The 25,411-nt window shown below is 46.0% G+C and overlaps 3 protein-coding genes across 9 annotated transcripts in view; 2 read left to right on the forward strand and 1 right to left on the reverse strand.

Moving 5' to 3' along the window:
- CDC25C (cell division cycle 25C) overlaps positions 1-5,669 on the reverse strand; it is a 33,333-nt gene extending 27,664 nt beyond the window's left edge. Inside the window, exons 1-3 of one of the 3 annotated variants that reach the window (XM_027856537.1) lie at positions 5,585-5,669; positions 2,315-2,513; positions 155-249 (exon numbers count right to left, since the gene is read on the reverse strand). In XM_027856537.1, coding sequence (XP_027712338.1) covers positions 155-249; positions 2,315-2,475 — 256 coding nt within the window. In that variant the 5' untranslated portion in view covers positions 2,476-2,513; positions 5,585-5,669. Of the gene's footprint in view, positions 1-154; positions 250-2,314; positions 2,514-4,768; positions 4,789-5,544 lie in introns of those variants that run through there. The other 2 variants (XM_027856538.1, XM_027856539.1) reach the window with 2 other exon arrangements.
- Positions 5,670-6,123: 454 nt separating this feature from the next.
- On the forward strand, positions 6,124-19,545 carry FAM53C (family with sequence similarity 53 member C). 5 transcript variants are annotated; one of them, XM_027856541.1, is made up of 8 exons: positions 6,124-6,215; positions 6,297-6,401; positions 7,475-7,651; positions 7,887-8,021; positions 13,150-13,381; positions 13,752-13,809; positions 14,770-15,551; positions 16,298-19,545. In XM_027856541.1, exons 5-8 carry the CDS (start codon positions 13,304-13,306, stop codon positions 16,553-16,555), a joined length of 1,176 nt encoding a protein of 391 aa, XP_027712342.1. In that variant the 5' UTR covers positions 6,124-6,215; positions 6,297-6,401; positions 7,475-7,651; positions 7,887-8,021; positions 13,150-13,303; the 3' UTR covers positions 16,556-19,545. The 5 variants fall into 5 exon arrangements, with proteins under 5 accessions (XP_027712342.1, XP_027712343.1, XP_027712345.1 ...); XM_027856542.1 differs by having other exon boundaries at positions 7,901-8,021; XM_027856544.1 differs by having other exon boundaries at positions 6,150-6,215; positions 6,301-6,401.
- Positions 19,546-22,835: 3,290 nt separating this feature from the next.
- The window catches only part of KDM3B (lysine demethylase 3B), a 52,913-nt gene continuing 50,337 nt past the window's right edge, over positions 22,836-25,411 (forward strand). Inside the window, exon 1 of the mRNA XM_027856607.1 lies at positions 22,836-23,042. Coding sequence (XP_027712408.1) covers positions 22,836-23,042 — 207 coding nt within the window. The remainder of the gene's footprint in view (positions 23,043-25,411) is intronic.

The raw sequence follows: 25,411 nt of genomic DNA on the forward strand, positions 1-25,411 counted from the left end.
TTCAAGGGGTCTCCCTAATTCCCCTCAGATAAAATTTCTAATTTTTTCTTCAAGTTCCTTTACCAACTTTTCCCATCTTACTTCTGCTCTTCTCTCCTTAGATATAAATAAGCTATCCTTCCCATAGAAGCCTTTTTGCCTCGTTTCCTCCTACCAGTTTCATCAAGGTCTGGCGATGTGGCAAGCTGGATGGCAGCTGTCTCTTCAATGCTACTATTCGACAAGTCAAGGCAACGCTTTGGGGTTGCTCTGCAGTCATTTAAAAAAAAAAACAACAGCATCAAAATCCTTGTTAGAATGGAACCTTCTCAAAGGCAAGGCCTGTGTCAATGTCTTATTTTATAACACTCCAAAGTCCCTAGTCCAAACCAGGTTTTGGTAAGATCAAAGAAAGAGGATCTATTTACACAAAAATATTTATAGACAAACACTGGACACTAAGGGACTGTCCCTCTGGTGGGGAATGGCTAAACAAATTATTGTATGTGACTATAATGGAATATTAGTATGCCATAAGAAATGAGGAAAGAGACAACATCAGAGGGAACTGCAAAGACTTTTACGAACAAATGCAGAGCAAAGCGAGCAGAACTAGAAGAATAACTTACATGCTGATAACATTATAGGGGAAAATTTTGAATGATATTAGATCTCTGATCAGTGCAATGAAGATGAAAATGGCACTTACCTCCTGACAGAGAAGCGATGAACTTAAAATGCAGAGAGAAAGAGACATACATTTTTGGACATGGAAAATATGGGAACTTATTTTGTTGAATTATGTAGATACATATTGAGGGTTTTGTTTGTTTTCAGTTTGCTCAATGAGGAGGGAGTAGAGGAAAAGATCGACTAAAGAAAGCTTATTTGAAACATAAAATAACAAAAAATTCTCATAGTCCAAAATCAGATCATATTATCGGCTTTCCAAATTTCATAGAACTACCTAAGAACGGAAAAACTGAATTGAATGACAAGACTAAGAAAAACTCTCATCTCTTCATTATTCTAATAGCACCTCTTACTGATTGCTAAACACTCCCCTCAACATCATGGTGCACCAGGATTCAATTCAATTCAACTCAGCAAACATTAAGTCTCTGCTATGTGCAGGGTACCGGGTCAGACATCGAAGATACAAAGGAATAAAAGGTGGGGTGGGAGTTCCTACTCTCAAAGAGCTTATATTCTTATCAAGGTGATAGAATACATACATGGATAAGTAAATAAAATGTTTGTAAAAGTAATTCCAAGATGTGTAAAACATTAACTACTAAGCTGAGGATTTTACATTTTATCTTGGAGGATATAGGGTTGGAGATTCTTGAGAACGGAAATAACAAGATCAGATCTACATGTTAGAAATGCCAATTTGGCAGACATGAGGAGAACAGAATGGAGAGAAGAGAGACCAGAAGAAGGAATTAGGGTATTATTACACTTGATCTGTCCATCCCAGATAGCTTTCAACCTCTCTCTCTCCTCCCTTTCATGGCCTTCATTACCTCACACCTAAACTACTGAAACAGTCTTTTGATTGGTCTTCCTGGTTGAGAATCTCTCCCCCTCCCAGTCCATCTTCCACTCCACTATCAAAGTGTCTAAGGTGCAGGTCTGACCATGTCATCTCCCTATGCAATAAGCTGTAATGGTTCCTTATAACCTCCAGGATCAAATATAAAAACTGCCTGTTTGGCTTATAAATCCTTTTTAACCTTTTCAGTCTTCTTACACCTTACCCCCCCCCCCCTCCACATACTCTACAACCCATCAGTACTGGTCTTGCTATTCCTCCCACGTGACACTCCACGTCCCTACTTCATGCATTTTTATTTGCTGTTTCTCTTGTTTGAGATACTCTCCCTCTTCATCTCTGCCTCTCGGCTTCTCTCTGAAATTATCAACAATTTACAATTGTATATATCTTGTTTGTACATAGTTGTTTGCATATTTTCTTCCCCATTAGACTGTGAGCTCCTTGATAGTACAAACAGTTTTTGCTTTTCATTGCATCTCTATTGATTAATACATTGCATGGCATTACAGGAACTTACTAAATATTTGTTGATTCGAATATTCCAACAGTCCGGGCCAGAGGCAATGAGGTTCTGAACTAGAATTGAGATGGTTTGGATGGAGAGAAAGGAGCAAATGAAAGAGTTGCTGCACAGGTAGAATCAACAAAACTTGGACCTGATGGAATACAGGGGATGAGGGACAGGAGTCAAGAATGAGTCACTCCAAATATGAGCTATCTGGATCAGCGAACAAATATAAGAAATAGTAAAGGGCAGTAGTAAAAAAGTAGATGTACCCTGTTAAAGAACTGAGGTTTCCAGAATCAACAAGGAACTTGCTAGATGGGGTCTTGGGAAGTTCTGAGCAAAAGGAAAAGGAAGCATCTTTCTCTAGAAGCAAGTTCAGCTTCTCTCTGCAGTTAGACCTGAAGCAGGATCTGAAGGGAGTCCCAGACATGGCCTCAAAAGAATCTTATCCTGGGAAAAAATGAGTCCCTGAAAATCAAAGAGAAAATATATCTCAAATGGATATTCATATCACAAGCCATAACCCTCTTCTCCCACATATTCTCTTCACTCAAATTATCCACCAAGAAGACAGCAATCACTAAGATCAACAGTGGAAACAAAAGGAAAAGTCAGTAGTCCCCAGTTGCCAAAAGGAATGAGCAACATGCTACCAGAGTGGAAAGAGCACTGGATTTGATGTCTGAAGACCTGAGTTTCAGTCAGAGATCCTGCCACTTTCTACTTGTAGGACCTACTCAAGTCCATTCCTTTCTCTGAACTTCAGTTTCTACATTGGTAAAATGAAAATAATAATGCCTACCTTACTCCACAAGGGTCTTGTGAAGAAAGTATACTCTGTAAACTAAATTGATACAGAATGAGAGTGACTAGGAACAGAGCCTAGAACAAAAGCAAATTCTCTGCTGCCCAAAGGGACAAATCTTTCTGCTCTCAAGGGTCACCCCCTAAAAACCACTCTGAATATTGTGTGAGGACTCGGCGTAGTACAGTATTAAAAAATTTGAAATCAAAGGAACTGCTATTTACTATACTTATGATCTTGGGCACAAGTCACGTCCCTTCACTGAGCCTTAGACTCCCCCTCTGTAAAAACAAATACGTTGGTAAACAGAAGATTGTGTCATTATAATAATCAAGTTTGGCAAAGAGATGAGAAAAAACACACCTCTCTCCCTTCTTAGAAGAGGCTGATGTTCTGGGCCAGCCCAGTGATTCAGACTTGGAGTCAGAAGATGATATCCAATCATCAAATACAAGAAAAATGATTAATAGCAAAGTTAAAAAGGATATAGTTCCTAATATTTAAAAAAAGATAGTAATCCACCCCACAATCTTCCACAAAAAGGAAAACATAGGCACTGAAGAATAGGAATTCTACTAAAAATCTTCCACACCAACTCCCCATTGGCTGGGCCTCAGGTGGCAAAAAAGTCAAACTAATGATAATCCCCAGAATGGTTTCCTCACCTCCTTAATGGAAAATTAGCTCAGCTTACCTAAAACAGGTGCAGCTCATACCAAAACGGGGGGGGGGGGGGGGGGGGGGTTGTGGGCGGAAGAATATCGAATACATATGCTATCAGGCTTGACTGATACATTAATTTTGTTCAACTGCATTCTACCAGTCCCCTCCCTGCCCTACCTCTTAAGTTTCTACCTTCACTTTCTATAGGTGAAGTAGAACAAATACATAATGATTACACACTGTAATGTCAAAACACAGCTACATATTTTTAAAGTTGGAAGAAAAATGGATGGTATGAAGTAACATCCATCAGAAAGAAGGTTGTCTGCACAAGTTTATCAAAATTTCATAATAAAAAGTTTAACAGTTGGCATTTATTCTTCTATACCTGCTTTGCTGATATGCTATATTCTCTTATTGTTTAGCTCTCTAAGGTAAGCTGCTCCTGGCCTACAAAGCCACCAACTTCGTCATTGGGAAAATCCCTTTCCCTCTTTCTTAGTTCACTTCAGTTAGTAATTTAGGACGTTAGGCACGTGTATTTATTTACATGCATTTAACCCTAACAACATCTATGAGATAGAAATGTGATCCTCATTTAATAGATTGAGGTTTCCTACTCTGCAAAATGAGAGGACAGGACTGATGGAGGCCTGGCTAAACAAAGAAGTACATGAACATATTATTATTGCACCATAAGAAACAATGAATTAGGAAGAATTCAGAGAAGCATGAGATGTGTGTGAACCGAGGTAGAACGAAACAAACAGTACTAAGAAAACAATATACCCACAATGTCTATAACAATATAAACTTAAGGGAACAAAAGAAAATGCAACTCCTCTTCCTTGTACAGGCTGAGGGAACAAAGGCTCAGAATGCCGCACATTTTATCAAAATATATGCAGAATTCATGTATATATTATCAGGAACCTAGATATGCGGGTTTGTTATGGGAATGGCTCCCGGGGGAGAGAGGTGATATATTCGTAAATGGAGATGATGATGCATAAACCAATGATTAAAGTCAAAATATGAGAGGACTGAACTAGATATTGACAATAGCAGCTCACACTTAGATAGGGCTTTACATAATACCATTTAATCCTATTCTGCGAGGGAGGTAAGCACGTTTAGTTCCCATTTTACAGATGAGGGCGCCGAGGTCTTCCCCCCGTAAAACGATGGGATGGATCAGGGGATCTGCGAGATCCCTTTCGGTTCTAAAGCTAGGATCGAGCCCGGGCAAACATACCTGCTTTCCCCGGGGGGGGGGGGGGGGGGGGGGGGGGGTGGGGGGGGGGGGGAATTGTGCCGGATGCAAAAAGAACAATTCCGGCGGGAGGAAGCAAGACAGGAGCGTGTGTAGGATCCGCGCCCCGACTCCCCGACTCTCCGGGGCCGCTGGAGCAGTACCGAGAGCGCTACGTCAGCCCCTGGTCTCCCCAACAGCTCGCCACACCTAGAGAGTTCAAATCTTCCGCCCGCTCCGAGATCTGCGCGCGCACCTCCCAGCCAATCCCCGAGCGCCTACTCGAAGCCCCGCCCCCAGACGCCTCCTGACCAATCGCCGTGCGCCTTCCAGACAATTTCCCTTCCCCCTCAACCGCGCGCGTCTCAGCCAATCTTCTAATCTAGTCCGTCGACCCGCTCGCTGTGGCGTCACCTGCAGCTAGGCAGGGCCCAAACTCAAAAGAGACTGGCGGGACTCGGGATTGGGCGCGTCTTCCGAGCCAGCGCGAGTCGGCTGCGGATTGGCTACCAGGTTGCGGCGAAACCAGAGCTAAACTCCGCCTTCCGGGGAAATCGGATATATGATTGGTTCGTGCTTTGGCCATTCATCGCGTCCGCCTGGACCTCGCCCTTCTCACGCCTTCCACCCCGGGAGATTTAAATCTCCACACGCCTTCCGCCCCATCCCGCACCGCCCTTCTCCGCCCTCACCGGCTTACTTCTTTTGAATGGTACCTGGGAAAAATACAGTGAGTGCAGGTGAGGGGTTCTGGGTTGTTGGGTTTTTTTTTTTCCTACCTTCTTTTTCGCCTTCTTATCTAATGCACGGACTTCTCACCTTTGTGCTCTGCGAAGTGATGCCATGAAATGGAGAATCTGCTTTTGGAACCTCTGGGATTGAGGAGAGAGAGGTGTGTATTGGGGTGCGCAGGTTCCCAGACCTTCCTTGGAAGGGAGCAGGGGAACGAAGTACTTTTCCTGGCTGCTGTCCAATTTCAACAATGTAGCCTGATGTCTCGATTTTGCACCTTTCTGTGCGCTAATCCCGTATGGTACTGTACATGATTATCTCTGTTTGCGTCGCCCTACGAGACTGTAGTTAAAAAAAACATCCTGAAAGGAAAGGATTGTGTCTTATCTGAACTCGATCTCCCCCAGGATCTGCATACAGTAGGTGCTTAATAAAAGTCTAACGTTTGTTTGAACCTCGAGGATTATGGGAGGGTGTGCTAGAGATGTGCACAGTAATTCAATCTGGCTGTCTAGGATCCAGATGCAGGATGTGTTTCTTTGGGAAAAACAGAGCAGCCACCTAGTCATTCTGATACTTTCTTTACTTATAGGACCCATATCCCTCAAAAGAAGATGCTTGGGCTTGGGAATTCTTCCTCTGGAGTGAAGATGGTGAGTGTGGGAGTCAGCACAGAGCCCAGCCACAGAAGGTCCAGTTATAGAGTCTGGCAGATGGGGTGAGTTGGCCTTCGTTGTAATGAGATGTTTAAAAATATTTTACGTTTTTCATTGCCTATAGGACATCTATTTCTCCACAGGCAGCAGGTAGAAACAGATGAGACTGTTCTTCGAAGGAGGCAAAAGCAGATAGACTATGGGAAAAGAACAACTGGTTACCAGTGCTTCTTGCAGCAAGTCCCTAAGTAAGAGCAGAGGGTTTGGGGATGGGCAACATTTATCTTTTGAAGAACTGGAGGCAATGTCTTTAACCATGAATAGTTATCAGTTAATACCAAGCTACCTTTGACAGTTCATATTAGAATGCTTAAGAAAAATTAGGCAGCCTATCATTTAATCCTGCTATTTTCCAAACATCTTTAAGCATTCTCCATGGTCTATAATAACTTGTTCTGATCTTGTCAATGGCTACCTTTTCTTTCTAGACATTCTTACCACTTGCCTTTCTGCATCTTTATAAACAGAGGCTTCCATTTAAAAAATGTTTATTAGGCTAAAACTTTCCTAGCCTCATCTTGTCTCTTCTCTCAGACTTTGAACACGAGTCAGTACATTATTATTCGTCAGTAAGGGAAAGCATTTTAGAGGGGTTCAACCTTGCAAGCAGCATGGTGTAATAGAAAGAATGGTGGATTTTGAGTCAGAGGACCTGAGTTCAAATTCCGGCCTTGTTTACTGTAATCTGTGTGATCTTGTGTACAAGTCATTTAATCAGCAAGTGTTTATTAAGTGCCTACTAAATATTAGGCAGAAATGAAATAGTACATTCCCTCAAGGCCCTTCTATTTTGAAGACCAACATGTATACAAAACTATATGAGATAATTTTTTTTTTGGTGGGGGGAGTTGAGAGGCATAAAGACTTCATGTGAAAGGTGGCCTTTGAGCTTTGCTTTGAAGGAAATTGGGGATTCTCAGAGGCAGTGGTGAGGTGGGCGTGCATTCTAGGGATGGGATATGGCTACTACAAAGGCCCAGAGCTCAGTCTCAGCTTTATCAGCTATAACATGAGGGATTTGGTCCAAGCAATCTCTGAGGTGTACCTTTCAGCTTTAAATCTGTGAGCCTATGAACATCATTCTAAAGTCAGTCTCTGACTCCTGCAAACAATTAATAAACTATGTCCAACAATCCTGAAGAATTCTTTCTTCTTCAACTAGGCTGGTTTTTCAACCTTGCCAATAACACAGGAGCACTGAACCCATCCACTATTTATAGGCGTCTTTGACCACAGTTTAGGATCTTCATTTTATCTCTAGGGCAGTACGGCAGCCAGGACTTCACCCTCAAACACCTGACAAAAGCCGAAGGTACAGCCGACGTTCCTGGGATGCCCAGATCAGAAAATGGCGACGAGCCCTACATGCTTGGGACCCCCCCAGTCAGCCTTCGTTGTACAAGGAGAGTGATATATGTTCTTCTTGTACCTGGCTACAGTGAGTTGTGGGATTTGGGTTTTAAACCTTCACTTCTCTTGGCAAGAGCAGCTAGGGTATAAGGAGAGAGAAAGGACCAGGGCCAAAGTTTCTTAATGGAGTAATTGTGATGATACCTGAACCCTAGATTAATCTAAGCCTTTTTCTTGCTCCCAGTTCTGACAACAGCTAACTAGTGGGTCTGCATTGGTCTTGGTTTAATCTTCTTCTGTTTCTGTTTCTTCCCCTAATAAAGTACACTTTTGCTAGGCAGGGAATGGAGAATCTTTCAGGGACCATGGATTCAGGATCTTCAGATGACTTCTTGAAAGACTGGCTCAGTGTTCTGACTCCCCTGTGGAACCTAGATGAAGACCAAATGAAAACCCAGGTAGGTTCCTCTGATAAGGTCCATAGGAACAGTATCAAAGGAGTATGTGGGTATATTTCATAATGAATATGGTTGAATTAAGGCTGAGTTCGAGCAGGTGTATATATACTAGGATAAGAAACTGGGGTGGGGGTTGGGATGGTAAACTGGGAACTGGAGCCACTAAAGTTTTCTTTTTTATGAAAAGCCAATGGAGTATTGGGAAGAAAGCTTAAATATAGAAATTAGACAAGGGTAGTGGGGGAGGGTGAGTAGCTCAATTAGAGCCCTAGTTTTAGCCTCTGCCCCATAAAGTTAAATTATGTACAAGCCTACTACCTTAAACTTTAGGAAGAATTGTCTGTTTAATACTTTACAGTCTGATCTCTACCAGAGTTTTACTTTTTGTTATAAAATGTTTGTGGTTATTCTCTAGGAGGGGGGAAAGGGGCATAATAAAGACCCAAATGAGTACCATTCTTCCCTCCAAGCTAGGCTGCCACCTCCTTTGAGTAAAACAGGGAGGATAGCTGTTGTCTACCAACCTCTTGAAAAGGGCCTCCTTCCCCTCTCTTTTCAGTTTGATATATTGGCTCTTACCACCTCACTTCCATGTCTCCAGCTGGAAGCTCCCTGTCACTGCTTGGGGGATGAAAGCTACCTACCACTTTCAGTATTGGGGGATGCTGAGTGTGCTGAGAAGACAAGGCCTTTAGAAAGTTGGTTCCTGAGGGCCAGGGAGGCTGCTCGGCTTTTTGGGGCAAAACCATCATTGACCCTTGATGAAGAAAATGCCCCCTACTTAGTTTAGTATACACTCCCTTACCTTTTTTCCCTTCTTTCCTATTCCTTTCCTGTTTTATAAACTTGCCAACCTGCAATGAGAAAATCCTTTCCAGTTAGCTCGAACTTGGGTTAAAATCACCCCTCTACCCCTTTGCCTCTCTTATGGCATGGCTATGGATTTATTTGCCTTGGCAGTTTCAAGTTTCTGCCCCTGTTCTTTTCCTCTATTTTAGCTTCTTTCATCTAGGCCTTTCTTTTGGAGGGGAGCTGAGTTTTAGTCTTAACTTGCCCCATTATTTCAGTCAGAAATCCTGTGGCTTTGGAGAAAGAATAGTCCTTTCCTCTCTCTGACCACTCCTGCTTTATGGACAAAGAAGGTCTTTGCGGGGTCTGACCTCTTCTACACAAAGAATGAAAAAAGAGGTTTGATAGAGGAGTCCTGTAGGCGCCTCCTCTCGAATATGTTGGGGGGGGAGGGAGAGAGGAAGCGCTGAGCTTATTATGATGTCATAATCACAACCCAATTACCTCATCCTGCTGTGACTGGAGGGGGGGGTGGAGAAAGCGGTGGAAGAAAAGAAGGGGCCCAGGCCCACTGAGTGTAATGGACATGCAGGCGCGACTTCGGGAGAAAGAAGAAAGGGCTGGGGATGGGTCTAAGGTCCTGGGATCCAGAGCGGGAACTCACCCCACCCTAGTCTCACCTGCTGCCCATGGTTCTGGAGTTCTTTCAAGCAGGCCCCAAGTCTGGCCAGCATTGGACTACAACTCCCATCTGCCCCTGGGTCGCAGACGAGTCCTCAGCGGCAGGGAAGAGGGGGTTTTTTCAGAGCAGTGGCGGTATAGGGGGAGATAGAAAAACAAACACCAGTGTGCGAGGCTTGTCCTGCTAGAGGTCGGGGTCAGAGAAGAAGGCTCGGGCCGGTCGGAGCAGGAACAATAAAGAGGGGGCCTGAGTTTGTTTACCTCTGTCTGTTCTCCCCACTGGCTGGAAGTTAGTTCAGCCTAGAGCGGGTCCTTTCCACCTGCCGCAATTCGGCGGGGGAACTTGGTGGGGAGCAAGAGTCCCTTTAAGGCGAGGTCCATCGGGGAGAGCAAGTGAAGCACCTTTTCCATCACGGACGCTACTGTTTACCAACAGTTTCTTGGGGAGGGGGAGGAAAAACCCCAGGGATTCTGACCCTCGCACGGGGCTTCGTGGCGGGTCCTGGGAGTGGGCAAGCTACCCCCCCCTCTTTGGCAGGGAGGTGATTGGTTCGCTCCGGCGTTATTTAAGGGCGCCGTGGGGCGAGTGGCGAGCTCAGAGCTGCTCCGGCTGCGGCCCTGGGAAGGGGACCGAGCTGCGGTAGGTAGTGGGCGGGCGGGCCCTAGGGGCAGGTGGCGCTGGGCCCCGGGGCGGAGACCTCAGCGGCCCCTCCCTCCCTCCTTCCCTTCCCAGCAAGCCCCTCCCCATGGCCTGGCTTTGCAGGCCGCCCCGTTGCAGGGAGCCTGGGACTGGTGGGGGAGGGGGCCGTTAGAGTGCTGTATCCCCAGACACCCCCCTCCGGAACTCCTTCACGGGCCCGGGTCCCAGGCTAGAAGACTGGCGTTAGGGGGCGGGTAGCGGCTTCTCTGACGTCATCCACCCCCATGGGGTCATAGGTCACCTCATGCCCCGCCCGTGGGTAAAGGCAGTGGCAAAGCAGGGATTGGGGGGGTAGTGTGTAATAGTCTAATTGTGGGTGAAGGAGAAGGGGTGGGCAGCACTCATCACACCCACCCCAGCTCTCTACCAGGGCCTTGGAGAAGGAAAAACTCCACCACCACCCCCGCCGTTTTAGTTCAGACTCTGACCCCAGTCTTGAGGGGGGGGGAATTGGGGGAGAAGGCCTGGAGTCCCCAGAAAATCTCCCACCAGCCTGTCCCACTGAAATTAAGTAGATCTACCCCCAAGAGAGACTTATGCTCTTCAGCTCTGACACAGTATTTCCCAGACCCAAGTATCAATCAGTGGTCACTTAGATCTTTGGGGAGTGGGGGGAGGGATGTCAGTGCCCCATTTAGGGAGAGAACAGAAAAGTGAGGGGGAGACTTGGCTGGTGAGAGGGTTGGGCCTGATGGGTGCCTAAGAGGCCAAGCCAGATGCCTCCTCCCAGAAGGGCTTCGCTCCTTGCCAGTTGTTAGACTGAGAAGTTTTACTTGTTTAGTGTGGGTTTAGGGCTTTCTTTATTCTGCAGAGTTAAAAGATAAGGATAATGAAGGAGTCAAGAGTAAGCCTTTTAATGCTTTAGGTTTGACTGCCTGGGCTAGGGAGGCAGGCCCTTTTGAAGCTAGATCGTCTTCTTTTGTATCTTAGTTCAATTGTTTCAGTTCCCTACCCCCCCCCTCCCATTTTAAGAAATGTAGGGCCCAGAATATCAGTTAATGTGATGGGTAATAGCTGGATTTTTGCAATGACTTGTGTATGACCACATCCCTGAAATTAAAATGCAGAAAATATGAAATCATCCTCTTCATTTGATTCTAGAAAGAGAGAACTAGGAATTTACTCTGGCCTAAATCTTAAGAGGACCCTGGAAATGAATTTGTCTCACACTCTAAAGGCTGTCAGTCCCTAGTATCTGAACGTAAAACTAGGTACCCTCTTCCATTAATGAATGGATCTCCAAAAAGGCAGCTTTAAGAAACCAAAAGCATGAAGTGTGATATAGCTTAAGCTTTAACTTCTGTAACAAGGGCATACACGGGGAGCAGCTGAGGAGAAATCTCAGTTTATAGGATTTTTGTAGTTTTTTTTTTCTCTGAAGAGCATAGAGAACTTTCCCAGTGTCTGTCTTTCCGTGAGATGGATGTGGATTAAAGAGTATTCGCCCCATTTTACAGAAGGAAAAAGTCTCAGAATAACTTGCCCCCAAGGTTACATACAAAGCAGAGCTTGTCATATACAAACAGTGCTCTTTTAGACTTCTGTGAGTACACAGGCACAAGTGAATGAATGAGTGAATGGTGTCCAGCTAGAAAGGTAGAACAGAATGCCTTCTGCATCCTAATGATGTCATCACTCCCAGCATCCCTAGGCTTTGTGGTGCATTGAACAGGAAGAGTGAGAGATGATACTCTGCTGGACTCCTCTGAAATGATTCCTTGGATTTATGTAGTTTGTTGCTCCACAAAGCTCAAATTGTTTTTATCCTTTATGTTAGTTACCAAGTATGCTATTATTTCTCCCTCATTTTAGTTATGAAGAAACTGAGGCCCATAGAGAGACTGATGTTATTTGGCCATGGTTCATATAGTATATAGCAAGGTTGGAATTGGTATTAAAATCTAGGTACCCCTTAACTTCTCCCATTAGAGTAAGTTATGTACTCTAGAGGATTATATTGCCCTTTAGGTCATTCCTAAAATTGGATAAACAGAAGCCATTGAAAAACTAGGTTAACATCTCTTTTTCAGCCCAACAAAAGTCCCATAGCTGATTTGGGTTTGGAGCCTGGTGTTAAATACGTGTAGTAGTGTTCCTTACAACTCATCAGGAAGTTGATTCACTATCAGTATATACAGTATAGCCTTTGAGCTAGAGCAATCCTGAAATTTGGCAGAATGAGGTCATATAGATCTGTAGGATTTAAATTAGAATTGTTTTGCTTGCCAGTTTTTTGGGTTTTCATTCAAAAAGTTTAGGAGGCACTTAGCAAACAATTATTGTGTCAATGAAAACAGTGACTTCTTAGTAATTCAAGTTAAATGCTGTGCAAAATTATGTTCTGCAAAAACCACACATTTTATCCCACTTCTCTGTGGTTTAGGCATGTTAGAAAAGAACACTTCTCTTATTGGGAACTACAGGTGACATTTCTTGGCCATTGATTTCATTGTCCTTGAAAGAAAACATTCAGACTTCTCATCTGACTGAGCAAACTTGAACTTTGGGTATAGGTTTAATTAGTGTGACCCCTGTGCAGTTGGCACTCCACTCAGGTCTCACATTACTTTTTGTACAACTTGAATGTATTGTATCATTTGTTATACGTATATATTTCACATTCTTCTTACAAAACTGTAAGTTCCTTGAGGGTAAGAAATTTCGTCTAAACTTTGTGTTCCCAGCAACCTCTAGAGGCACCCAGTAGGTCTGATACATTTTTGTTGAATTGAAGGTTGAAGAAAACGCAGGTGACCAAGATGGGAATGACCACTTAGGTGCCCAGTTCTTTCCCAAAGTAGACAACTATTAAAAATAACTCTTGGCTGTGTTTAGCTACAGCCTAGTCAGGTAATACAAAAGCAAGCTTAGTTAACTTAGGTGAGAATATAATAGGCCAGAAGTGTACATATCCTCTAATATTGGTGGTAGGGAGCTTGGTCCTTGTGTACCTTGCAGATTTCAGCAGGCATGAATCCAGTGGGAAGTCCCGATGATGCTAGAACGGTGATGGAGTGGCAGAAGGTGATTCCGAAGTGAGGTGGCTAAAGGTCACAAAAGACAAAGGAGACGTTCCACTTCTCTGCTCAAGTTCTGGGTCTTGGAGAGAATCATGATAACTTTGATTACTGAGCAACTACAGAAGCAGAGTTTGGAGGAATTGAAATGCACATGCTTCAGGATCAGTCTGGTAAAAAAAAAAAAAAGTTTTCCCCCACCTGTCCCATTAGGCTTTCCTTATATCTTGTTCATTATTTCATGCTGCATGCTTCCAGATTATCTAGACAAAAACTAACTTAGGAAGGGAGGCATTAAGGAGAGGGAAATGCTATAACCATGTGCTTGGGGGTGAGAATGTTGTTAGATTGTGGGGAACTTTCTTGCTTGTTTTGACTGAGTAGAAGAAAGGAGTAAATTACTTTGTGGGGGGAAAATGGTCTGGTTCAATATCCAGACTCCTTCTGTCACATGAAATTTTTTTGAGCCATATAGGCTAGCTGGGGTCTTAGGCAGAGATTCTTCAGTGTCTTGACTTCTTGTTCTGCTTTCTTTAATTAAAGCCTTTGCCTGATCATTCTGATGTCTCTACCTGTGGGGACCCTTTCCAGCTTGTTTCCGGTAAGATCAAGAGTAATTTTTGATATGTTGTCACACATGTCATGTTTTTGCATGGTTTTCTACATTAATTAATAACTGACTAGTGCAGGGGTGACCCGGGAACTTTCAGCCTCGAGACCACATGTGGCACTCTAGGTCCTCAAGTTTTATCTTTTGACTGAGTCCAAGTTTTACAGAACAGATACTACCCCTGGGCTAGTGACTGACTTAGAGAGGTGTAGACTCCTTTCTGACATTGTCTGAGTCTACCCAAACACCCTGAAGGGCCCCAAGGGTAGTTCAACTTTTAGTTCAGGGATTTCAACATATATTTGTTTTCCATTTGTTTTGCCTACTGGAGTTAATTAGAAGGATGTGAGGAGCTTTGCCCCATTCTGCAGAGCTGGCTTGTCTAGGTTTAGAATTCTCCTACTTTTGTTGTTCTTTTTCCTGGATGATATGGCCAGGGAAACAAAGAAAATACTACTTGGAAGGCATTCCCAGAGAATTTATACTCCTTGAGGTCAGCGATTGTTTCATTTTTGGTTTTGTATCCCTTGTACATCAGAGTAACATAGATACTATTATTCCAGTGCTTGCTGGTTTGAATTGAATCCTGTTTCCTGCTGGCAATGACCCTGTAAAAGATAGGTGCCCTATAAGGAAATCTCATGGCCTGACCATATTAAAAGGCTTGGCATCTGAGGTAGATATTTTCCAAAAAGAGGTGCTATTGGAGAAGGTTTTATCCAACTTTGTCCCAGTATCCTTGGGAGGAGTAATATTGAGAAAGGTATAAAGTATGATGTGTGTACCTGAAACTACTTGTGGAAGAAGAGGTACAGTTAGGGGAGAGATCGGAAATGTTCATATGGACTCTGTTCATTTCTTAGGGGTTTGACTTGGCAACCATGTGGGATTTCCCTGGTTTGGCAGAATAGGAGGAATGATTTAAAATATGGTTTTCTTAATGTCTTCCAGAAGGTGCTTCCTGGAGGGGCCTGCCCCCCTGTCCCTGTGCTGGGCTCAAGGACAGCCTTAGTCTCAGCTATCACCACTCCAGTCTGAGTTTGCACTTCAAACCTCCGAGCCGGGGCGGCTCCCCACAGGAAAAACCACTCTGCCAGGGCCTTTCCCCAGAGGCCCCAGGCTCAGAGAAAGTTCCTGTCCCTCCTGCCCCTCCATCCAAGAGGCATTGTCGCTCTCTCTCAGTACCTGTGGACCTGTCTCGATGGCAGCCTGTGTGGCGGCCTGTTCCTTCCAAGTTGTGGACTCCTATCAAACGTCAAGGCAGTAATGGAGGAGTGGGTGGGCCACTGGTACCGCATCAGAGCTCCCCCAAGCGGGTCTCCAGCCTCAGGTTCCTCCAAGCCCCGAGTGCCTCTCTTCAGTGTGTCAAGGCCAACAGATCCTGCAGTCCACCTTTCTTCAGTTTGGCCCTGACTCGTCATGATTCCCCAAGACCCTGTGCTGCATCCCCTCCCAGTGGATCATGGGAGAGTGATCACGAGCCCCTATCCCCTTTCCCTCCTCAGCGTCGCTTCTCCTTGTCCCCCATCCTCATCCCTCAGGCAGGCCGGTTCCTGCCCTCTGCCCGGAGTTCCCCCTCCTCTTCCCCAGAGCTGACCTGGCGACCCCATGGTCTTCCCCGAAGCCGATCGCAGCCTTGTGACCTGGATGCACGAAAGGGTGGGGTCAAACGGCGTCATGATGATGACCCCAGGCATCTTCGACCCTCACTGGACTTCGATAAGATGAATCAGGTGGGGCTGACGGGGATAAGGGAGCTTGGGGGAATCTATTCTGCTCCCACCCTTGAGTCAGCCCCTCCCCCCCCCCCCCCCCCCCCCAAGCAGCAAAAGAGAGCTCCAAGGCAGGGGCTCCCTAAGAACCTTCTCTGAGTTCTTTCTGTCCCAGGGGTTTGGCAAAACCCAGGGCAAATTAAACCATTGAGATAAGTACCTGAAGTGGATCGTTCTGGTGTACTTTCCTTCTATTTCCCTTTGCCTCCTCCCACCAACCCTTCCCACTCCCTTATCCCAGTTTGTACCAAGAATGTTGGTGGTAAGAGAACCAAAATCCATAATTTTTCCCCATATTCCCAAGGTTTTACCACTTCCACCTCACAGCATTTCTTTCAAGTAAAAAAAAAAAAAAGGTAGGAAAGCTCTCCCTAGGGCTTTTTCTAGCAGCAGCTGAAACAAGACTGAGCATTAGGACACCTGAAACAAGTCTATAAGTGAGCACTTTGGGATAGATAGACTTGGCACATATGCTATTTATGCACCTTTAAAAGTGTCTGAAACTTAGAAGCTTTGATCTACTCCAGTTCTTGGGAGGGGTGTCTCAGACAGGAGCAGGAAAATAAAAGACCCCACATGGCTTGACTGTTTACCCATTAGAGCAAAGACTGATGACTTGGACTCGTGTTCTAGGATTCCCTAGGTTGGGAGGTAGGGACAGGGCAATATTGCCTTTGTATTCTTAACTTTTGTTGTTTGTTTGACAGAAACCGTATTCAGGAGGTCTCTGTCTCATAGATACAGCCCAGGAAGGCAACAGCATCTCCCCACCGTGGTTCATGGCCTGTAGCCCTGCACCCCTCTCTGCCTCCTGCAGCCCCCTTGGCGGCTACTCCCAAGTTCTGAGTGAAAGTGAAGAGGAAGAAGAGGGGACCAGGAGGTGGGGCCGATCCCTTTTTACCAAGCGGACACTCTGCCAGCAGGACTTTGGGGACCTGGACTTGAATCTGATTGAGGAAAACTAGAACTGAGAAGCTGCTTCTTAGGGGGAAAGCAAACTTCATGTCTACTAACAAGTGATGAGGCCTCCAGGCCAGAGACTAAACCTGGGAACTGGGGTGAGTTGAGGGCTCCAGTTCTGGGCAGCTGGGAAACAGCACGCACCATGAAGCTCCACAGTGGAGACCCAACAGCTCAATGAGAGGAGCTGAGTTTGGTTGTGGGAGAGCAAGGGGTCAGATGGTACAGAGTTCAACTCCTGTTGAAAGTCTTTAGCTCAAATCTGAGAACAGTTACTGTGTGTGATGTCCAGAGAGCAGTGAGATGAAGTCTAGAAGGAGGGCTTTGTGGTCCCATATTTCTGTGTGGGGATGTTCACAAACTTCTTTGACTTGAGAGATCTGTCAGGTCTTAAAATTTGGCCAAGATGTCAGATGATCTGTGTGTGTGAGAGAATGTGGGGTTGGGGGTGTGAGGGTGTTTGAGTGAGCAGTTCCAGGGAAAATGTGGCTGGCCTACCTTGGAGTATCAAGTGGTATCAGGTGGTATAGAAGATCCCAAATTTTAATGAAAAATTAGGGGAAAATCTCTAAATGGGAGAAGTGAGGACCCTGATCAGGGCACTCTCCTTCCAATTCTATTATTTCCTAACTGGTCATGTGCTGGTATATGGTCAACTGTTCCTCTGGTTCACTATGTTTCTATTTTGGGTGGAAGCTTGTTCTTTTAAGGGGGGCTGCCCTAAAGTTGGGGACTCACAGAGATGTCCCCTGTAGGACTTCTGGATTGTCCTAAAATGTGCTATTAACCTCCCAACTCTGGGATAGTACCAGCTGTTGGGGGTAAGTATATATACCCCAGTTTGGTCAAAGCCAATCTTTTGATCCCCATCAGAATGGTCTTAGTATTCTGCTCCCCAGCCCCTCTTTGTATACACAACTGGTAAATGTGGGGGAGGGGATGTTGAAGAGGGACAGTGGCTATGATAACCCTGCATGTTCATTTCTCCCTTTATCCCTACTTAGAGAAAGGTGTCTGTCATAGATACCTTTTCTCTCTGACCCCCCACCCTCCACCCTACCCCTTTTGTTAGTCTGGGAGAGGGAAGCTTGGGAAGGCACCCCTTCCTGTTACAGATCAGATTCACCGGCCTACATCTTCACCAAGAACTGATGAGCACAGCAGCAGGAGGAGTGACAGCAGGTCCCAGCTGGCTTGGGTGAGCTCACCACATCACAAACATTTGAAAGCAGATGGGGAGGACAGGGTGGTGGGGAGGGAGGCACTCTTAGACCCAAGCCTAGCCTGTCCCAGTTGCTAAGCTTGACCCCAAGAGGGAGTTGGCATTGACTATGTTGGATTACACTAAACTCCAGCTAGGAAATATTATTGTTTCTAATTGGCCCTGGGAGATAGTAGGGAGGTTGGGACTCAGTGAGGGAATTAATTGGCTGTAGATTTTGAAGAAAACCTGTGAGAAACAGCTGGGATTTTTTTTTTGTTTGTTTGTTTTGTATTATTTTCTATCCAGTGACCTGAGCCAGAGCATCAGGCCTGTTGGTAGTGGTGAGGCTTTTAAGGGCTATGCTGGTGACAGTGGGTATCACCTTTTTCTGCTGCTGTACCTGCTACCACAGTTGCTAAGTAGGTAGTTTGTCCAGTATTTGGCTGGATCTTAATATAGGACCCTGCCTTTCCTATTATAGGTATGGGGGGAATGTCTGTTTCCTCTTTTAGTTACTAGGATGTCCTAGGGGTCTTTCTAGGTCCTCATCTCTGGAGGCATCATATGGGTTTGAACCTGCCATTTCTTCCACTTCTCACATTCCCATCAAAGTCACACCAGTGAAAGATGCTGACTCTTGGGATCTGAGGGATCCTATAGTAGGTGCTAAAAGGGCCTTGCTGAGCTGGGCATGACTACTAAGGTTCTTTCCCTTCTATTTCTTCACCATCCATACCTAATTTCATCTACACCTGACCGTTTCTCCTTTCTTGAGTCTGTCCTCACTGTAGATGGGGGTGAAAGCCTGATAAAGACTGGGAAATACAATGCTAGAAATTGTCAGTCCTTTGTTTCTCTCCCTCCTGCTTTTGTTTCTTCCTGCTTTTCTCCTTCAGGTCAAAATTTCTTCTAGCCAGGCTTCTACTATTTTCAGCATCACATCCCTATCTCACTACCTAGGGAGTGCTTTTCTTCTATTGTTGACTGTCTGCTTAATCATCTGATGTCTCCTTGTGAAGGGAGATACCGACTAATGAAGTAGGAGGGTTGGACTCAGTAATTTGCACCCTTGACTTGGCTCTCCTATTGCCTTAGGGGGTATATTCAATTGGGGGAAAAGCCCATAGGTACAATACCATTTAAAATTGAAAAGCTTGAAAGTGTTTTTATGAAATCTACTGGAACCACTGCCTTGCCCCAGGACAAGTCTTTTAAAAAGCAGGTGGATTTTGCTTTACTGAATATATTCCTGAAAAATTTTGTGTAACCTGGATCCAAATATTTTAAATACACTAAAGGAAGTTCACCATTTTAAAGCATCCTGAAGCCAATTTTTGTCAACAACAACAAAAAAAATCTCCCCTCCAATTGATCTTATTTTGTAAATCTAAATTTTTCACATAATGGGTTTACCTAACATAGGGGTACCCTGGTACCAGATTTATAGTGGGCATTACTGGGTGAAAGTCTCTATCTGGGATGTGTTGGGTTGTTTGGCTGACCCATGGGTGAGTATTTTTATGTGTGTGATTGAAGCTGCTGTAAGACTGGTGCTTTCATCCTCCTCAATCCTCCTGTCCCCTGGTGACTGCCCAGCAGCAGCCCCTGCTGCCATGTACACTTCCACCTGCTGCCAAAGTCCCTGTGCTAATGGGATTAAAACTCACACAACAAAAGAAAATTTTGGTAACTTTGTTTTATATTAAAAGAAAAAAGTCTGTGTGTATTAAACATGAGGTCCTGCCTCTGTGGCTGTGTTTGAAAAAATAAAGTTTTATTAGAATAAGTTTTTCCCAGGCAACCCTCATGGGCTGCAGTGTCTTTGTCCCTTCCCACTGTCTCCCTCTCCTTCCTCAGTATTAGAGAAAGGATGTTTTGTATTTTAGTATAACAATACTGCTCCTTTTCTGTCCTCAGAATCTTCTATAATTTCAGCTAGTAGCAGTAGCGGCCAAAGACCCTGCCAGAGATAAGTTGTTTGTACTTTTCTGTCCCAGGCTTTGCTTTTCCAAAAGGCTTTGTCTTTTGTCGACCTTGGTGTATATAGTACTTCCCTCGGTTTTCTTACCTTTTTGCCTTATCTTCCCTACTGCCATGCCTGGCTCCCAGCTGCTAGAGATGAATGTTTTCTTACCCCATAAGAATTGTTTGATTGGGGTGGGGGGGAGGCCCTTTATACAGGAACAAGCACTACAGTTAACACACTTTTCTTTCATTTTTGAGAATGTTACTTGATAACAGTTAAATATCAGGGCAGTGGAGAAATTATCAAAATTAAAACACCAAAAGTACAGATAGTTTTTTCCATCCTGGGGACATTGATTTTGAAAATAACTGAGCTGTAAACATCCCATATGAAATGAAGACAGTTCTTCTCTCTGCCATAGTAAGGGTATTTAACCCCCTAATTTCTCAATTTGTAGTGTTTGTTGAAGAAAACCTAATGATCCTCTGGTGGAGAGCCCCACTGGGCTTAGCCTTTAGTTTCTGGCTGTATTCCTAACTTTTCAAGCCACAAGAGTCAAGTTCTGCTTAGCCTCTACCCTGGGTTGCTGTTCTGAATTGGTTGTACTTCTCTCAAGAATAGGGTTGGTTAATTATTAAATATCTCAGGACAGATAGGATTCCTTGGACTACTTCAAACAATATCCTTTGAAACTGGTGAAATCTCATCAGAGAAATAAGTGGAGTTGCAAGGAATAACCAACAGTGAAAGCAGAAAATGGCATAGCATAATATGGCATAATATGACTGCCTGGCTTGCCATGGCAGGACAACAAGCTAAGAAATAAAGGCTGGGCTAGACTGCAACAGTAGCCTCTGCTTGGATTATTATTTTTTTTTTAACATCTCTAGCCCACCTGTTTTGTGAGAGAGTTAATGAAAAGGGGTAGATGGTAACGGGTATGAGGACAAAAAATGAGCAGTGTTCTGAATTTTCTTCAACAAAGGATCATTTCAGATTGAAGGATTGGGTTCCCTGACTAGAAAAGTAAGGAGAATGTTATATCTTTAGGCATTTGTTCCAATAACACTTATATGATTTAACTACTAATAAGTGCTTATCCTCCTGTTCTGGTGAAAATTTGAGGACATAATTGTTTTCCATGTTTCTCCTTTCACTACTGAATTAGAGGATATTTTCTCTTACTTGTTTAGCAATATTTCTGGTTATAGTGTATAAGGGTTGTATCCCCTTTCCTCCACCAGTCTCTCCCTCCCCAACATCCTCCCTCCAATAATTAGAGCACTATGTGGAAAATGGCTTCAATACTATTAATGTTCAATACTATTAAAAGGCCAGTGGGCTCTAGGTGTGATTGTAGACTAGTCAGCTAAACAAAAACACCAGCAGCCTCTAAGCCAGGGATTGGGGGGATTCTTAGCCCAGGTGTTGTCAGAAAAACATGTTAGCCTAGAGAAAAAACATACTCAGGGATCTGGGGTCAGTTAAAAGAGGGAAAGGTGCAGAGGGAAGAGGCCAAGGGTCAGAAAAGAAGCCAGTTGATTTTGTGCAAGTTTAAGAGTAAAGTTCAATATTCTAAAAACCTAGCTTCCATAAAGAAGAAAGTAGTTCCCAGCAAGAGAACTAAGATGCGTGGGTGCAAATAAGATTTAAGGAGACCAATAATCAGTCTAACTTGGGAATCCTAGAATATCTTGCAATACTTAGTAGAACATAGCAGTATAAGAAATTACCATCCCTCCATAGGAAAGCTGATGAGGAGCTTTGGTTATTTAATACTTTTATCTATTCTCAGATAGTTTTTCTTTTGGATAAAACTGCCTTGTTCTAAATAATTGCGTGTGCTTTTTAAAAGTCTTCATTTACGTGGACATTTCTTTACTTGAGACTTTGAAATAGAGGCCACCTTGTTCCCTTACTAGAGCTGCATAATATAAGTTGCATATCTGCATACTTATTCAGATACTCTGCCCAGGTAGCAGATTAATTTGACAGCATTTCCTATTGCACTCCCCACCCCAGCACAATTTTCGCATTGGCATAATGACTCATAAGGTGGTATCAACCTGCTATGCTTTATTAACTAAGCTTGCATGACAAAGGAAGCCATGAGTCTTGAACATCATCAGGGCCTCCCGTATGGTCACCACCACGTTGGTTTGAAGAGGGTTTCAAAAGAAACCTATGAGTATGCAACAAAAGAGATGCTTAACTGGGCCACTGGCTTATTTCCAGGCTTACATGGAATGTGCAGTATTTTAAGGTTAAAGAATAATATTTGTAAACAAAGAAAGGAGAAAGGGCTAGGGAATAAGGCAAAACAGGCAACAAGATGCTGAAGAATGCTAGATTGGCCGTGGGCCAGTGGAAAGGGAAACAATCATGGTCCAAGGTTCACTGGCCAATGGGAAAAAAGAATTTAGGCCATATGTGCCTCCGACCAATGGGAAAGAATGAATGGGATACCATGTGCTTTGGGAGCCAATGAGAAGAGAGAGATTGCATCTATGAACCAATGGGAAGAAAGAAACTACCATATGGGCCAGTGGGCAGAAAGGGATTGAACTTTTTAGGTCTACAGGTTGAGAAGACAGGTTTGGGGGCTTGATCCTATTTATACTGGACAGGAGCACGATACATAGCGATCCTTCCCAAGTTTTTAGACTCTAAGGAAGATGACTTCCAGGGGCTAAAGGGCTAGGGAACCACCTGGTTGGGTAACCATGATTCCTGCCTCGAGGGCCTTCATAGAGGGCGCTGTTTATCAGAGACCAGAGTCGGGGGCAGGAGAAAAAGGCCACCCCACCCACCAAGCGTGCAGTTCCCCTCCCGACCGCAGGGGGCGCTGCAGCGGGGAGACGGGGTGGGGTGCTGTGAGGGGCCCGGGGCTGCGGCCCCGCTCCGGACCGCGGGGGGCGCTGTGAGGAGCCCGGGGCTGCGGCTCCGCTCCCGGCCGCGGGGGGCGCTGCGCAGCGGCGGTGGTTGGTGGTGGCTTGGGGGTGGGGGGGAGGGGGGTAGGGGGTGCGGAGGCCTCGCGGGCGGATCGGGTGCTCGGCGGCGGCAGCTCCTGGGCTTGGGGAGGCGGTGGGAGCGGCGGGTCCGGCCGTCCCTGGTCATGGCGGACGCGGCGGCCTCCCCGGTGGGGAAGCGGCTGCTGCTTCTGTTTGCGGATGCGGCGGCGGCCTCGGCCCAGGCACCGGCGGTGGCGGCGGCAGCAGCGGCAGCTGCAGAGAGCGGGGATCCAGGGCCTGCGCTGCGCACTCGGGCCTGGAGGGCCGGGACTGTGCGGGCCATGAGCGGGGCGGTGCCCCAGGATCTGGCGGTGAGTGGCGGGCACGCTGGGCACGCAAGGCCGGGGCTGCGGGGCCTGCGGCCGCCCAGGGAGCAGGGGGGCGGCTCCTGCCCTCAGCTCGCCCGTAGGGACCGCCGTGAAGGGGCGGGTGGGGCCCCAAAGCCCGGGGCCGCAGGAAGGGGCGAGCCCCCTGGAGTGCCCCCCATTTCCTCCTGGGAGACGTGCCGGAGACCGGGAGCTGCTGCTTTCCAGCCATCAGGCCCCGCCTCCTGGGCGACCCCTTTCCCGACGCCCCCCTCTCCCCAAACACGCCTTCCCAACAGTCCCCCGGAATCTTTACCCCCAACCCCGGGGCCCTGCCGGGCCTCCGGGCCCGGGCCAGCAGCGGGAGCCCCAGGAGCTGCAGCCCCTTCCCTGCCTCCCTCCCTGCCTGCAGCTCCCCCCGGGAGGGCTCGGAGCTCCGGCTCCTCGCTCTCGCTCCCCCTTCCAGGAATCCCGCACCCCATCCGCCGCCTTCGGCCAGCCCCGGAGCCCGCAGCGTGCGGGGGAGGGCGGGACGGAGGGCAGGGGCCGGCGCGGGGCGCGGGGCTCGGGGCTGGGCTAGTCCCGGCGGCCGGCCCGGCCTCGGAGGAGGCCCGCAGCCCCCGGCGGGCCGCTCCGATCTCCGCAGCCGCAGTGCTCCCGGAGGGTGACAGCAGCCTCGGCCCGGCCGCCGCTCGGGCTCCCGCTTCTTCCCCGGGCCCGTTCGGCTCCTTCAGCTTCCTGCTCCTGGACCCAGCTCCCGCCCGCCCCGGGAGAGGTTCTGGGTTTTGTGTTTGGTTTTGGTTTAAACTTGGCGTTGGGCCTCTGCCGTTTGGGGAGCAGTGGGGGGGGGGGGCGTGATCCGAGCTGGGGGCGTCCGAGCCGAGCCGCCCGCGAGCTCGAGGGGGAGGTTTTGGTCGCGGGGCGGCCGGACCGTGTCGGAGCTTCTGCGGCCTCCAGCTCCTCCTCCTCCTCCGGGCTGGCCCGAGCCTCTCTTTTGTGGGGTTAGCTTGTGAAATGTGTGTGTGGGGGGGGTTGCCTCTGGAGGTACGTGACAGTTAAACGTTTGAAAGTTTAATTTTTTTGGAGGAGTGTTTACACCTGCCTATATTTATAGCGATTAACTTAAAAACAATTGTTCATGATTTTTGAAGTTTGGGACTGGTATAATTTAATAAGTATTAGTCTATCTGATCTAATATTTCTTAGTTCAGTTTTGAGGGGGGAAAGGTGTAGAATATTGTAGCTCCGGGGTGTTATTTGATTTATAGCTTTTTGGTAATCTTGGCCGTCTTCTAAAAACTCAGCCCTGGTGCTCCGTGGATTGTTGTTGGGTGACTAGACCCAGAGCTTCTGAAGGGGACGGTGGAGGGATTTTTTTTTTTTTTTTTAAGATAGAGGAAAGGAGAAGGAGGCCAAGGAGAAGGGAATTTGGAGGGAGATCTCCTGTGATCCTGTTTCATACTTTGACTTGGGGAAATAGGATCAAAGTGGAGTTGGTATTCCCCTCACATCTGATTCCCGAAGTGGAGTTGGTATTCCCCTCACTCTGCACTTGGAAGTGAGGTTGTTACCAAGGCTTAGGGCTCCTTTAAGATCCTTGGAAACGCACTGGTCCACATCTCTTCAGTTTAATTCTTATTTACCAGTGAAGTTATCAGTGTAAGAAATGAATTAGAGTTAGCAGTATATTTTACCTCTCATTTTGAAGTGATGGTCTTTAAATAACCACTTTCCTGTCTTCTGAGGGAGTTGGATATCTGAAGCAAGTTGAGTAACTTAGCACCTATTAATTCACGAGGAAGACCATAGACCTGGTTCCACGAAGTAGGTAAAATTGCAGTAATTGTAGAAACTGGAGTGTACACTTTGATACCTCATTGTGACCTAGCAATGGGACTCTGCATGAAGCCAAAACAAGTTCTGGTTTTTTAAAAGCTCTTATAAAATTGAACTTGTGGAAATTTTGACAAGCTTGCAAAATATTTCTTGCTCTTGCACATCTAAACATTGTCGTTGTAATAATTGGGTGATAAGTGTATATCTGTAACTTGAAGATGTATAGAAGCCAAACTGTATGCCATATTTTCCATTCTGATTAAATTTCTTGTTTAGCCATCATCCTATTTCTTTTAGGCCTTAGGCTTGTGGGCCTTTCTAATTTGCATGGCCGTTGTACAACACACTGTAGTAAACATATCACACTGTAGTAAACATATCCATCCACCAATCACAAGTGCTCTTCCTGTACTCATGGGTGGAGTTTGTAGAAAGCAGGCCAATGATTGGGCACATGTTCTTTCTGTTATTTTTAAGATGTGTTCAGGCATTCATAGTTTTGAGTAATGCATAGCAGGGCTCCCCTATTTAGTATGAAT

The sequence above is a fragment of the Vombatus ursinus genome, unplaced genomic scaffold, assembly GCF_900497805.2.
Source record: "Vombatus ursinus unplaced genomic scaffold, bare-nosed wombat genome assembly UNPS02011572.1, whole genome shotgun sequence".
NCBI classification, from domain to species: domain Eukaryota; kingdom Metazoa; phylum Chordata; class Mammalia; order Diprotodontia; family Vombatidae; genus Vombatus; species Vombatus ursinus.